The following is a 14,194-nucleotide window of genomic DNA, read 5'->3' on the forward strand; positions in this document are numbered from 1 at the left end:
GAAAAGGAATTGTTTAGAATGGGGGCTTAAGAACACAAACTTTTGTTTCATGGCCAGTAAAAATAACTGCCCCAACAACGTATTCCGTGTTCCGAAGGCTGCAACCCTGTATTACATTTTTACAGTTATATAAAAAGAGAATATCACAATTTCAGAAAGAAACATTCTAAATAAAAGTGAAAGTACTCCATGGGTTCAGAACTTCAGATACATATTTCACGTATACATATAATGATATATACCTGCATGGTATAATTAAATACAACACACACAAGCAAGCATGCACATGCACTGATTCACATTGGCACCAAATTTCACATGCAAACCTTCATATAATTAAACATAAACAGCAATAGTTTGGTGAGACAACAACAAAATGAAATACAATAAAGGAAAATCCACATTAAAATCAAGAACATTAACATGATATATCCAAAAGTTTGGAGCTTCATACATTCTCAACAATATACCCAAGGTATGCAATTTCGTATCGTACCAGAGTTTCGACGTTCGCTCGGTACGGTACGAAATTGCATATCGAGAGGTATATATATATATATATATTTATATATTTTTTTTAAAAGGCGACGTCATATCGCCTTGGCGACGTCGCCTTTTCCTACTCCCACACGGGGCAACGTCGCCGAGGCGACGTGACGTCGCCTCGTTTATATATATATATATATATATATATATATATATATATAAGGCGACATCGCGTCGCCTCGACGACGTCGTCAACAACGACGACGCAACGTCGCCTTTTATAATATATATATATATATATATATATATATATATATATATATATATATATATATATATCGTTCCGTCCGGTAACGGACGGTCCGTGTACCAATAAGCTGACGAACCGATACGTACCGCCTGTACCGGGCGGTATTATTCGAAAGTGCATTCCTTGAATATACCAATATGATTCATAAGATTCATCAATCCAGAACTGAATCATTTACAGATGATGAGACAAAATAAAAACAGTAAGTTCAGATGGACATGACCAAAGTCAGTAAAACTCAGCCATGTGTCAGTCGAGAGTTGATTCCTGTCAGTCCTAGTGGCTCCTGACAATTCCAGCCAGTTGCTGGTCTATCTTTAGCCAATAACTACTACCAACTTTCAACCTAATCTAGGTAATCTTTCATTGCTTAAGGAAATTGCAGATGGTGTGGTCAATTTCAGAAAAAAATGGCCCCATTAAAGTATCTAACAGTATCAGCCAAGGTCTGATCCAAATCAAATATTCTAGCATCAATTCCTAATTTAATCGTGATCCGTAAAACTTGATTTATAAAGGTCTACAACATGGTTCTCTCCTACAACTTCTAGAATACCTAAGAAAACAAAACCTTGAATATTTGCAAGTATCACAATTGCTTCTGTCATTCAACATTAATCAATACTAAGATCCCCAAGCATAAGCTTTGTTATATTAGTATACTATTTTTTTAAACATAAATATATGGACAATTGATATAATCCAACTTTGCCTGAATGTGGGTCTGTCCAAGCAATCCAGTCCATACTCCATAGTCCATACAGTGTTCAAAAGTGGAGATTCCTCTTAATTTTTCTCCTTTCATTAATCCTTTGTATTGCTCCTTTATTTGTTTGTAGCTGAAAACTTGTCTCTTACTGGTTAGACCAAATAACTTTTCTTGCTCACACTAATGAACAAGTTGGCAAGTCAAGTTCAACTGTATAGCCTGATCAGCTGTCAGTCAAGGTTTATAAACAAAAGCTGATAATGGGATTTGATTTAGTCAATAATTGACGTTTGGGCAGACAGTTAACAGAAAAACATAGAAAACCACTGAAATTTGTCCGAAAGTTCAAGGACTAGTGATGCACTATACTCAAAAACTTCTACGCTTACAGGGTAAAAGAATAACCAATATGAGTTGATCAACCAAGAAAATAAATGAATCAATTGATCAGCGAAGAACATTGATGAAATCTTAATGAAATTTATAATTTCAACATTATATATGGATAGAGACAGTCATAAACAGACAGGAGACTACACAATTAAGTAAAAGAACAGGCCCATTGTGCTAGCACATGTGAACCTTGTGGCATGCCAATGGCACATGAGTGCATCAGAGTCTCAGCAAGACATTGCGTATATGTAGAGCAAGGATTGCATGTGCCAACAATGTCAATCTTCCGAGACCAACATATATAGCACGTTAAAGGAAATATAAATTAATTTTATACAGGATGTTTCATCATCCTACAGAGAAAAATAAAATTTTATCTTACAGGATATGGGCAGCAAATATGAGATATAATCTTGTAAAAAGCTAAGCTAACCTTGTGCATGTATCTGTCATATTTCCCTTGGCAAACACGGTTCTACATACATACCTATACATACATATATGTGTGTCTATATATGTATATATATATGTGTGTGTATATATATACACATATATATATACATACACACACACACACACACACACACAATGGTTTCGATGCGCCTATACTTATATTATAAATAATCATGTAGACTGTTCATCTGAATCAGTTCAATCTACACAATTACAAAATATAATGTCTTAAAAATTCATTATGATAACTTTCAAAAATGTACAGTGACATTGATGACTGAGAGACTAATGAACTTGTATATGCCTTACTGAACTAGTATAACCATGGCATGCCTTACTGAACTACCCATGTCCTAGGAATTAAAACTTGATCCAATTCCAGTTTCAACAACCTATGAGACCAATATGGTACTAATATGCCCGGACTGTCATAGATGGCCATTGCGCACCTGCAACACCTTCGTCAACGGACCATTCGTCGCTATTGTCTACTTGTACATGGGTACTTCAATTTGGCAACGTGTTTTGCCCTTTCTTTTTTTTGCTTGAAAACAATGAGCAAGTAAGGCTATAGAGTAACCGCTCACTAGAATGGGCAAAACTACCTCAAAATAGCCCAATTTTCATGTGTCATGGTTTGTATTCTGCAGGTTGCGGTGCAGTGTGAAACGTCAGCCATCTCAGTACCCTAGAACCACTGGGTAAAGTTGGCATGTAAAGCTTAAGGGACTTTGTTTTCCAAAGTCCTTGTTTCCTCCTTTCTCTCTTTTCTCTCTTGCACACTAAGTGCATGTTGAATTGCTTGTAAAGCTACCCTCTTTGTGAGACATTAGGACTTATTTGTCGTTCATTATTTGTACTAATCAGTGATTTAAAAAGCGCTAGGCGCCAAAAGGCGCCAAGGTCGAAAAACGCCCGAGACGCTAGGCGCTCGCCCGAGCGAAACGAGACGCTAAAATATAAAAAAAATATAATATAATTAATAAATATAATTATTTAAAATTTTAAATTAAAATATGCTATTAAATTAAGAAAATCTATTAACAGTATTGAAAATTAATAATTTCAAATAAACCTAACAATATTAACAGTATACTATATACTATTAACAAAAGGAGAAGAAGGAAGTGTAAGGGGGTGCTGAGCCTGCTGACTGAGAAAAGAGGAAGCGGCAGCGGCAGCGGAGTGTAAGGAGGCAGTGGCGACAGCGGCAGCGGCGACAACGGCAACAACAGCGGCGAGCAGCGGGAGCGGCGAGCGGCGAGCAGCGAGAGGCGGGAGGCGCGAGCGACGACAGCGGCAGCGTTTGCGAGCAGCGACAGCGGCGAGCAGCGGCAGCAGGAGCAAGAGCGAGAGCGGGAGCAGGAGCGGCGAGCAGCGGGAGGCGCGAGCGACGACAGCGTTTGCGAGCAACGACAACGGCGATAGCGGTAGCATTTGCGAGCAGCGACATCGACGAGCAGCGGGATCGAGAGCAGCAGCGGCGTGGGTTAGGGTTCGGTTGTCACTTATAGCAGTTTTAGTTGGTTCGATTGAACCAACTAACCATCGGAGACCGAACCAGGACCGAACCAGAGCTAAAATCCTGGTTCGGTCGCCTTGGTTAACCCAGGCGCTCGCCCGAAGCGCCCAGCGCCTGGGCTCGGGCGAGCTCCCAAGCGACGCCTGTTTGAAGCGCGCCGCCTGGGAGATTAGCGAGGCGCTCGGGCCTCGCCTCGCCTCGCCCGAGCGCCTAGGCGAGCGCCCGAGCGCCTTTTTAGATCGCTAGTACTAATCAATTTACTCTTTTATAAGTCCTTTGAGACCTACGCAAGGTTATAACTAGGTTGATCCTTTGTAGTTGAATAATGCATGGGTGCCCCAATTAAGTTAGTGACAAGATGGTATATTGATTTATATCATCCCATATTATTGAATACAATAATAAAATAAATAAAATTATACCATTATTGAGCTATATGTTTGATGGCAATACTTTGTCATCCAGTATTTACTAGGCCATATCCATTACTATGGTCGAGATCTGAGACCTTATCCAAGTCTTTCCAGAACATACTGCTAGTTTTCCTGTGGCACGGTGATTTAGATGAGGCAGTGCACTCACTGTCAAGGCTTCCTTGACATTATATTGGATTACCCATTGGCATGGTATATGAAAGCCAACAGGAAAATTTTATCCCTACCATATAAACCGAATTACTATATTGTCCCAAACCCCACATTGGCAACAGTCACATGCAATGAGCTTCCCTTTAAACAACTACAAGCTCACAAAACATAAAAACAACACATATCAAAACACATTGGATAGAAGAAATATTGTTCAATCAGCAAATTTCAAAATGACAAGTCCATAGTAATAATAAGTAAAAAGGCAACAAATTATCAAAGTAAACAAGCACGTGATTTTTTAAAATACAATAAGTATGACTACAACTAAGACATACAAGAGGGTATACATTATCAAGTATTTTGGAGAAAATTCATGGAAATGCAAGGCTTGAACTCACTCTAAGTAGAATTTGATTTGGTGAAAGAGGTAAAGTTTGACTTTCAATGACAAGATTTCCAGTAAATGTGTACAGAGAATTGTTTGGCTGTTCACACTGTATTTCCCCTGTAGATGCATTAAAGGTAGTGTGTCAAAGCATTAGTTGGAGATCAGGTAAATTTTACATGTGAAGTATTAGCACAAATTCCATTAATTAGTTAATTTACTAACAATGGTCAGTGAAGAGGCTTAATAAAAAAGCCAAAAATCCATGATTGAAACTAAACAAATGTGAGATTGCAATTGCATCCAATCAGATGTATTGTGTGGAAACATGTAAAGTGTTAAGACAAATTCTATTAATCAGTTAGCTTTTGAACAACAGTAAGTGCAGAGGCTGCATAAAAAAGCCAAAAATCCATGATCAAAACTAAAAAAATGTGAGATTTCAAATGCATCCAATCAAATGCAACTACATCATAAAGTATGCAGTACAGGATCACAGAGGATAAAATTGACTTGACATACTTCCCTATTTTGATATAGCTATAACTTTCGAAAGCCATCATATAATTGAATCTATTTTGGCTCCATATTAATATTCTTGGTTGCATTAAACTGAGTAGCTTGATCCATTATTTGAGTTTTAATAACCTCATTCTTCTGTACAAAATTTGGATGATTAGTCTCATTAATCAATATTATGTTAGTACATCCTGTCTCTGCTTACATCACTACTCAGTAGTATGCAAAACAATGGCAAGAATACCTATAACCATAAGTGGTTAAGCCAGAGTTTTTAACAGCTTAAGCGCACCTGGTCTAATGTCTCATTATGTTAGATTGTTCCAGTCTTGGTTTGGTAATAATATAAAATGATTCTTACCCAAATTTTATTCCTATCACAAATATATGGGAATTGGTTTAAATCTAGTTCCCTTCAAGGAATTACTATGCAAATCTCATGATCCTAAAAATGCATAGGAATCTTCTGCCTCTACTCTGGTAAGTGACAATAGTTAGCACTTTCAGCAAAGAAAAACCCCCTCATTAAATCACATGAGAGGACTATCCGCACTCCTCACTATCCCAAGTCTAAATCTATGTTCTATTTCTTCCGTGGCCCAACTGTACCCTTTAACTTGACTCTGTTGGCTGTCCTGTTTTCACCCTGTTTATCATTATCTCCTCTTCCATTATCAAAATACTTCTTTACTTAACTATGTTGACTCCTGTTTTCACCTTGTTATCAGTCATCTTCTCTGCCATTAACTCACTCACATTCACCTTCCATCCTTATTGAACATCATAGTAAAATTAAATCACATAAGCCAGATTAGGATCAGATCAACATAGCCAAGACCTGAACCTTAACTGATTGTTTAAAAGCAAGTTTAAACCCAAATGTAAACTATGCTTATAGCTTAACAGAAAAAGTTGGCAACCATGCTTCTAGTCATTGTTAAGGAGGCATTCCTACGAAGTTATAAGACAAATAACAAATCCCATGAGACTTACAATAGCAAATGGATTACATAGAAGAGTGTTTAAAAGAAATTAACCAACAAAACATCCGAGGAAGTAGTTACAGGATTTAAGAAACTAAATTTAGTTGATACAATTTCAGAAACTCAAGCATGTTTTGTAGAAAATGGAACGTTTCATTAAAAGAATCACTATGATTTCATGATGTAGAAGAAGTTCAAATTAGAGTAACACAAGATCTATGGATATGAAGATCTTAGACCATTAAGCATAGAGAACAAACTAAAAGCAAGCAAGAAATGAAACTTTTCAAGGATAATAATAATTTATCTTGCTCTTTTAACCAACAACTAGATCATTCTACAAATATTAGCCAAATGCATGCACCAGATAATGGTTGACACCTAATGAAGGAAACATGTCTGATGATAAAATAATTACACAGATGTTCAATGCTGCTGAATCCACAAAAAATATAGAACATAAAAACCTAATATTTCAGTCAGGTATCATATTAGTTGAAGCCTCGCATCTCAACCATTAGGGATCAACTGTAAGGTTCCTTTCCTTCTGACTCAACCAATAACAGTTCACTGGAAAAGCAATTAGTTGGAAGTCATCAATGAACCAACCAAACCTTTAAATTCAGCAGCTTTCTCAGGAAGTGAGTAATCCCATGTCCTCTCTAATGCTTTTCTAATCTTCAAATTTGTTTCCCCATCTAGATTTGCAGTCTGAAATCACAAATAAAAAATGCTAAACTATTAGATGAAATCAGGTATCGTAATTCAAATCATTTTAGTTGTTAAAATCATTTTTACATACAAAACACAGTATTCAAGTATTCAAATCCTAAAGGCTAAAAGAAAACCTCAATGTAGCAGATTCCGTCAGCATTTGTACTAGCGAGAAACAGTAAATCAGCCGGAAAAAACCCATCTTGCTTGACCTGCTCCAAGTCAACACACAACCATAAGCTCAATAACATGTACGGCTTTAAACCAGAAATCCTAAAAGGAATATCTGATCTAAATACATCAAACTCATAACTAAAAATATCAGATGCAAACCACAAGTGATAGTATTTGAGTGGTGGGTTGTCATACTGAGATCAAGTGGAAAAATGTTTTCTTAGAGGATAAGCTTAGATCTTAGGTGTTTTCCAACAACTGAGCAAGAGTAAAACAAATTGTTTGACTTTGAAAAAAAATACAACTTTTTTGCTTTAGATTTTTCTTTCTCTTTCTTTTTTCCTTTTTTTTGTATAACCAGCAAAGAGAAGAATCTTCTTATTTCTAAACTCAAACAGGCAGTAACACTTGCTACTGGATATTGCACAGGGGAACATTTGATTCAGAAGAAGTGACAAGCTAAATTCCAACCAGGGTCAAGATGGGCCAGGGCCACTTCACCCATTTGTGCAAAATTTAGACAAGGTGCACTTCATCTGCTCATTCACCAAAATACCAATTTTACCAGAGTTGGAAACATAGTATAAATCAGAAGAGTAGCTTGTAGGATTATCAAACTAAATCAAACAGTCATTTCCTGATCCATATGGGGTTTGACAGAAGACTTGACATCCGCTAGCCAGACAAAAAGAAAGTATACGCGTATCGAAAACTCATGGCCCTCACATCGACAGACCAAAACAAAACCAAGAGACAAGAAACCTCAAAGAAAGATTAATCAGGAGTTGAATCATCTAATTGGGGAAGCCATGATCAGGGATGATCTAGCAGAGTTCAAGCCAAACTCCAATTTGGCTCAACTAGAGTTCTAGTCATACTCCAATTCAATCCTGATTAAACCAAACCAAGATCAAGCTGGACTCTGAACTCAAAGACTGAATTCAAATCAGCTCAAGCCTCACTGAAATTTGGCTTAAATTGAATTCCAGTCGAATTCCAATTTAGCTCAACCCAACTTCAACTCAAACTCTGATTGAAATCCAATGTGGCTAAATAGAACTTGAGCTCAATCGAATCCAAAGAGGATAGGTCTGACCAAATTAGGTCCAACTCCAAGTCCAAAAGGCAATAGGACTCTCCAAGTCCTAAGGGCATTAGGACTCTCCTAATCCTAAGGGCATTCTCCAAGTCCTAAAAGGAGTAGGACTCTTGGGCGTCCCTATACCTATAAAACCAAGGAGGCGCAGCACCCTTCAAAAGATCCCAAGGTAGTAGTAAGAAGTCCCACAACTGGCCCTAATTCCAACTTACATCGAGAACCAAAATAAGAGTTCAGAAAAGGATTCTGCCCTCCAACCGCATTTCTTTCTTCCTCAAGTTCCAATAGCCAAAGCCCTGCATTAAAGTTTCATCCAACTATTGTAAGAAGTCTAGAATCCCTGTTGTTCGCTGTCCAAACCTCAAAAGGAGGTTTCAGTAGCAAGAAAGGAGGAGAGATCGAAATTGACAGTGATCTTCAACCTGCCAAGAGCACCCAAGGATTGTCCAAAGACAACCTATGTTTTAACGGTTTCATTCGAGTCTTTTATCGCTTTTTATTTTATCACTCTTTCATTTGAGTCTTTCTTCTCTGCCAAAACTTCCATCCAAGAGGTGGTATTAATCGACAGATCATCGAACCCAAACCCCATACAGATCATTTCCTACTTCCATTTGGGAAGTAGCAAATCAAACATCCAATCCTATTATTTAACATTTATGTAGAACAGATGATATCACATCAACTTATGTAAAATATTTTAAAATTTATTTCACAAATATGTTTATGTAAATATTAGAATTTTAACTTTGAAATATTAAAATTAAAAATAATCATTAAAAATATCTAAACATGAAGAAGTAATCACAAAGATAAACTGAATAACTAAAAACTAGCTAAATTTTAAAATTAAATAATCATCAAAAGTCTAATCCACCAAATACAAAATAAAAATATGAATAAAATGGTTAAATAAAATGCTTACCAAGTCAAATTACTAACATAAGAATTAAGAAATATATTTCACTACTTGGTCATGGACATATTGTTATGCACAAGTTCTCTTTTTGATAAAACTTGATTGTTGTGCTAAAAAGCATACAACCCAAAACTTAAAGAACATTCCAATAAAAATAATAACCAAGAATCATTGGCCACAAACTCTCATGTGTCATATAGTCATCTATACAGTAAATAGAAGACTCTGAATCCTACCCTCACAATGTCTCCAACTTGTAGCTTTCTCCAAGAAATACTTTCCCACCTTTGACCTTGCAACACATCAACAGGAGTACTGTTGATGGCTGTATCATTCTGGAAACGCTTCTGCAGAGAGACAAGGAAAAAGATTAGGAGTACAGAGACAAAAGAACCATAAAAAAGAGACAATTAGGGTCTACGTGTTTTACTAACCCAATCTTCAAATGCTTCCTTAACAAGAGAAACCAAAAGAACTAAACTGAGAGGAACAACATTTGTTACAGGAGACACTGGACTGCAAGAACAGTACACAGCTTAGTACAGTGGATAATATATATACATTTTAGAGGCTAATATCACTTGATATATTAAAAGTACACAACAGTTATCCAAACTTTCAAGAACAAGTTAAAGGATAAGCTGTTAGTTGTACACTCAATGCCCAACATAAATCATAATACATTATATCAAACTCTCAAGAAGATTACCTGATCGGTGTAGTAGATAGGATTGAAATCATGAGAAAGTACAAATTAGCAACCCGCCTGAACTGTAAGTTTTATCATAGAATTGTTTTAGGATATAAGACAAAAAATTGATGTAATATGTAAAAGAACATGAACATTTTAAATAATTTTGGTAAAGGAACATAGCTAGTTCCACAAACACTAATGACCAAAGTACCTGTTCGAATAACCCCTTGGGTAGGAAGGTTAAAACATTGTATTTTGTTGTTGATATGGAATTACCCTGAAAAACAACACTTCAGGAAGATCATTGTCTTACAATCATAATAGCAAAAAGAGATCATCAATTATCATAGTCAAACCCTTTTTCAGCTAAAAAATATGCTAAAAAAAGAATTGACATGATAAAGCTATGAAAATTAATGGAACTACAAATTAATCTAGGAATAGCAATAGAGAATGAAGGTAGCCACCCTAGTTTCAGATAGCACTTAACATAAAGTACATTTTAGTACAAAATGAGTTTCGCATTATCAGACACCCATGTTCAAAATGAGTTTCACATTATTATACAACATTTAAGTACAAAAACCAAAAGAACTTAGACGAAACATAACAGAACATAATACTTTTGTGATCTAAGTGTTAAGAGTTTTAAGTATATTATGCCCTTTCTGAAAAGCTTAACATTATAAGATTAGTGGTCACTCAATTTACAAATTTATCATGGCATCGGAGAAGGTCATGAGTTACTCCTAGGCATTACACCCCCCTATTATTTGAGGTGTAATAAATAGTTTTTCTATCATTAGTCTTCTTTTAGATTTCACCATCTTGCACGTGGGTTCAGGTTCACATGTCAACCCCAATCCAGATTACGGTGAGTACAAATGTCATAATTATAGATTGGGCTCCTTATAAAAGCCCAAACTTCTAGGATTAGTGGCAGCCAAAGTACAAATCTTTTTAGTGTGTACTTTGCATGCATCCTGTTACACCTATACATATAAGGTTTGTGTTCCTTCAGTTCCCTGGACATCCATCTAAAAAAAATATATATATATATATATATATATATATCAAGGATTATAATTTCATACCGCCCAATATGTACCAGTTCGATAGCCCTTCGACACACGGTCCGCCCGCTACCGAGCGGTACCAATTTTTTGGCCCCATATCTAGCGATACAAGACTCTATCGGTCGCAATTTCGATCGTTACCGACCTGTACCGGGCAGTACCGATCGATTTCAACCTTTACTGGCCTGTACCAAGCGATAACGATCGAAACCGACTGTTACCATTTTATATCTATTTTCAAATGGTCAATTTAACCATTGGAGGCATCCTAAAGGGTTTTTAAACCCTTTCTTCCTCCCTCTTTCGATTCATTTCATTCTCACACTTACATAAACTTATTTTTACTCACAATCTCTCTCTTATTCTTACAATTTCACTCTCTTAAACTCAACAAAGCAACAATTTGTGGATTGGATCCACTCTCCTAAACTCAAAGCCCGAAAAAGATGTTACACTATTCTTACCTAATTTAAATTAGATTTGCTAAAATTATACTAAATGTATATTTATTTCTAACTTAAAAACTCTATCCAAATTTTTTTTTCTATTTTTCAAGTATTTTTGGAGCGTTTTATGCCTATTTTAGGCATGCCGCTTAGTACGCCTCGTTACATACAGTATCAAGCAAGGCTCGGTACGCCAGTATGATAGAAAAATGCGAACCTTGTATATATACACATATGTATATATGTATATATGTATGTATGTATGTATGTATATATATATATATATATATATATATATATATATATATATATATATATATATATAAAGCATTCAATTGGCTGATGACAATATCAACATCCTAAGCACAATTATTTTGATTCATTTAACATTATCCTAAATGTACATCTAACAGCACCTATCTATTTAACATTAGTTAAAGGTTAAAATCTATCCATCCCACACAATCATCACAATTTAGGCCTCCTACTAAATGTACATCTAACAGTACCTATCTATTTAACATTAGTTTAAGGCTAAAATCTATCCATCTCACACAATCATCTCAATTTAGGCCTCCTACATCTCCACTTTTCCCTTTCTTAAGCAGCCTGTTTGACCCACTTTCATCAAGTTGCTCATTGACATCATGCCAAGGACCCCTTAGCTCCTTCAATCAGGCAAATCCTCTTATGTCAGCAACTTTTTACTCCCCAAAGAAGGAGACATACAATCACTGAAAATAGCAACCAACAACAAGATCTTCATTAAATTTAGCATAAGTACTTCACTTAGTGAACAATTTTTTTTAATTTCCTCGTTGAATCTTGCCTCGCAGAAGTAACACTTGTATAAAAAAAAGGCATTCTACTTACAGATTTCAACTATTATTTTCTAAAGATCATCAGTTCATCAACATATATTTCTTATTTTATTCACTATTCCCAGAATTTCATGTCCTATATTGGTTCTATTACAACCATAAAGTAGTGAGATATGACCCGGTCCATTCCACTCCAAAAATAAGATAACTCACGGATACGAACAGGATCTCAATCCCAACAACCTAGGAAGAGACAAAAAGGAAATCTAATAAAGAAATAATTTGGTCAACCATCCAAAGAAATATTTTTCATTAAGTTAACTAATGTCAACACTCCGTAGGAATTAACCAGCCACTTATTCTGATAAAGCCAAGGCTCCTTAATTAGACCAAAAATATAAAATTTACAACAAGCCTATGATTTCTCCCAGAGTCATCACAGTCAAGCCACTCTTAGGAATTGGAGCACTTCTAACACTCCTTTAGACAAGAAAGCTGGTTATGCTATAGAAATTATAAAGGAGCAGCTACCATAGGACTCATGTTAGAAGAACACCTTTTTGTTGTCTGGTGGCTTGCATAGCTTTTGTGGGCCTTACATGAAGACGCTAACCTAAGATAGAGGACCAAAAATGAATAGTTAGATTTTTCCTTCTTGAGACTTGAGCAAAGTTGAACTAGATTGTGAGCCAGGTTCTAATTTCAACTAAATGAGAGTTCAGCAGTAATTCTACTGCTTAACTATAACTCAAGAATCTTCGTTTTCTCTCACCAGCAGGAAATAATATGATCTTTTAAGTCTCCGCAGTAATTACATACCTAGACCTACCTTCTAATTTTGCACGGAGCAAGCTCCAGTTGGGCATATAATCTGCTCTGAATCCCACAGATATAAGGCCCAAATCAGCATTGATATTTTTCTCAATGAAAACCATGAGAACATAACACTATTAAATTCAAATTCCCTGCATCTAACACTGAAGTTAGAAGTTGGGATTCAGTTCATCGTCCAAGCCCAAAATTCTTGTCGACTAAAAAACACCAACAAGACATCAAAATAGTCCATGCTTCCTACAGCGTGAGTCCGATCAAAGGCAGAAACATGAGAACCAAAAAACGCAAAAAGATGAACTAGATCCCGGGGAAGGATCCTCTGACCTTGAATCTGGCGATGTTATTGGCCTCGCGGTCGTTGCAGTAGATGGTGCGGTGGCTGGGAGCCTGGGGCTGCACCCGGCCGAGCCGCACGGTCTGCGACGACACTTGCCGGAGCTCCGCCGCCTCTCTCCTCCTCGACGCCTCCCCCGCTGACGCCGCCCCAGCGCCACCCAGCCGCACCGTCTGCATCCTCTCCCAACCCCTTCCGCCCATCCTTCCCTCCACCTCCCAAAATACAAACCCTAATCTCCTTTCGTCTTCCCCTTCTCTGATTGATGAAACACAGCAGCCGAAGAAAGGATCAAGAAGATATCTCCGAACAGTCTACTCTACTTCTCCGATCTCATTCTATCACCTATTCGCTAGGAGGAGGAGATTTGGGGATTCGATGCCGAGGTATGTGGCGATCTTCCCCTCCGTTGTAATAATATAATACAAGATCGTTCTGTTGAAGAGAAAGGTCGTCTGGGGGTAAATATTACGCCAAGAAAGTGATAAAGGGCGAAGGAAATGGGCGGTGGGTCTGCGGGTTTGTGGGCGGGGGTGTTCCGTTGCCACAACGGTACTTGAGGATTAAATCGTGTAACGCGTTAACCTGCGAGAACCGCGTGGAACTGGAGCCGTCTGATTACTCGTGACCGGTAGATGATGATGATGATGGTGGTCTCGTGGAATTTGGGTAGTCGGCGGGTCGTCTGGTACGACCATGCCAACTGACCATTCGTCGCCACCCTGTGACTTGA

At 37.1% G+C, this 14,194-nt stretch overlaps 1 protein-coding gene across 2 annotated transcripts in view; it reads right to left on the bottom strand.

The window, feature by feature from the left end:
- LOC103992087 (phospholipid-transporting ATPase 3) overlaps positions 1–13,982 on the bottom strand; it is a 32,677-nt gene extending 18,695 nt beyond the window's left edge. Inside the window, exons 1-9 of one of the 2 annotated variants that reach the window (XM_009411676.3) lie at positions 13,452–13,982; positions 10,162–10,227; positions 9,966–10,027; positions 9,691–9,772; positions 9,493–9,603; positions 7,199–7,276; positions 6,965–7,061; positions 4,862–4,968; positions 41–106 (exon numbers count right to left, since the gene is read on the bottom strand). In XM_009411676.3, the coding sequence (XP_009409951.2) occupies positions 41–106; positions 4,862–4,968; positions 6,965–7,061; positions 7,199–7,276; positions 9,493–9,603; positions 9,691–9,772; positions 9,966–10,027; positions 10,162–10,227; positions 13,452–13,664 (882 nt within the window). In that variant the 5' untranslated portion in view covers positions 13,665–13,982. Of the gene's footprint in view, positions 1–40; positions 107–4,861; positions 4,969–6,964; positions 7,062–7,198; positions 7,277–9,492; positions 9,604–9,690; positions 9,773–9,965; positions 10,028–10,161; positions 10,241–13,451 lie in introns of both variants that reach the window. The other variant, XM_065160041.1, reaches the window with a different exon arrangement.
- Between the last annotated feature and the right edge of the window lie 212 nt (positions 13,983–14,194).

The sequence above is a fragment of the Musa acuminata genome, chromosome BXJ3-7, assembly GCF_036884655.1.
Source record: "Musa acuminata AAA Group cultivar baxijiao chromosome BXJ3-7, Cavendish_Baxijiao_AAA, whole genome shotgun sequence".
NCBI lineage: Eukaryota > Viridiplantae > Streptophyta > Magnoliopsida > Zingiberales > Musaceae > Musa > Musa acuminata.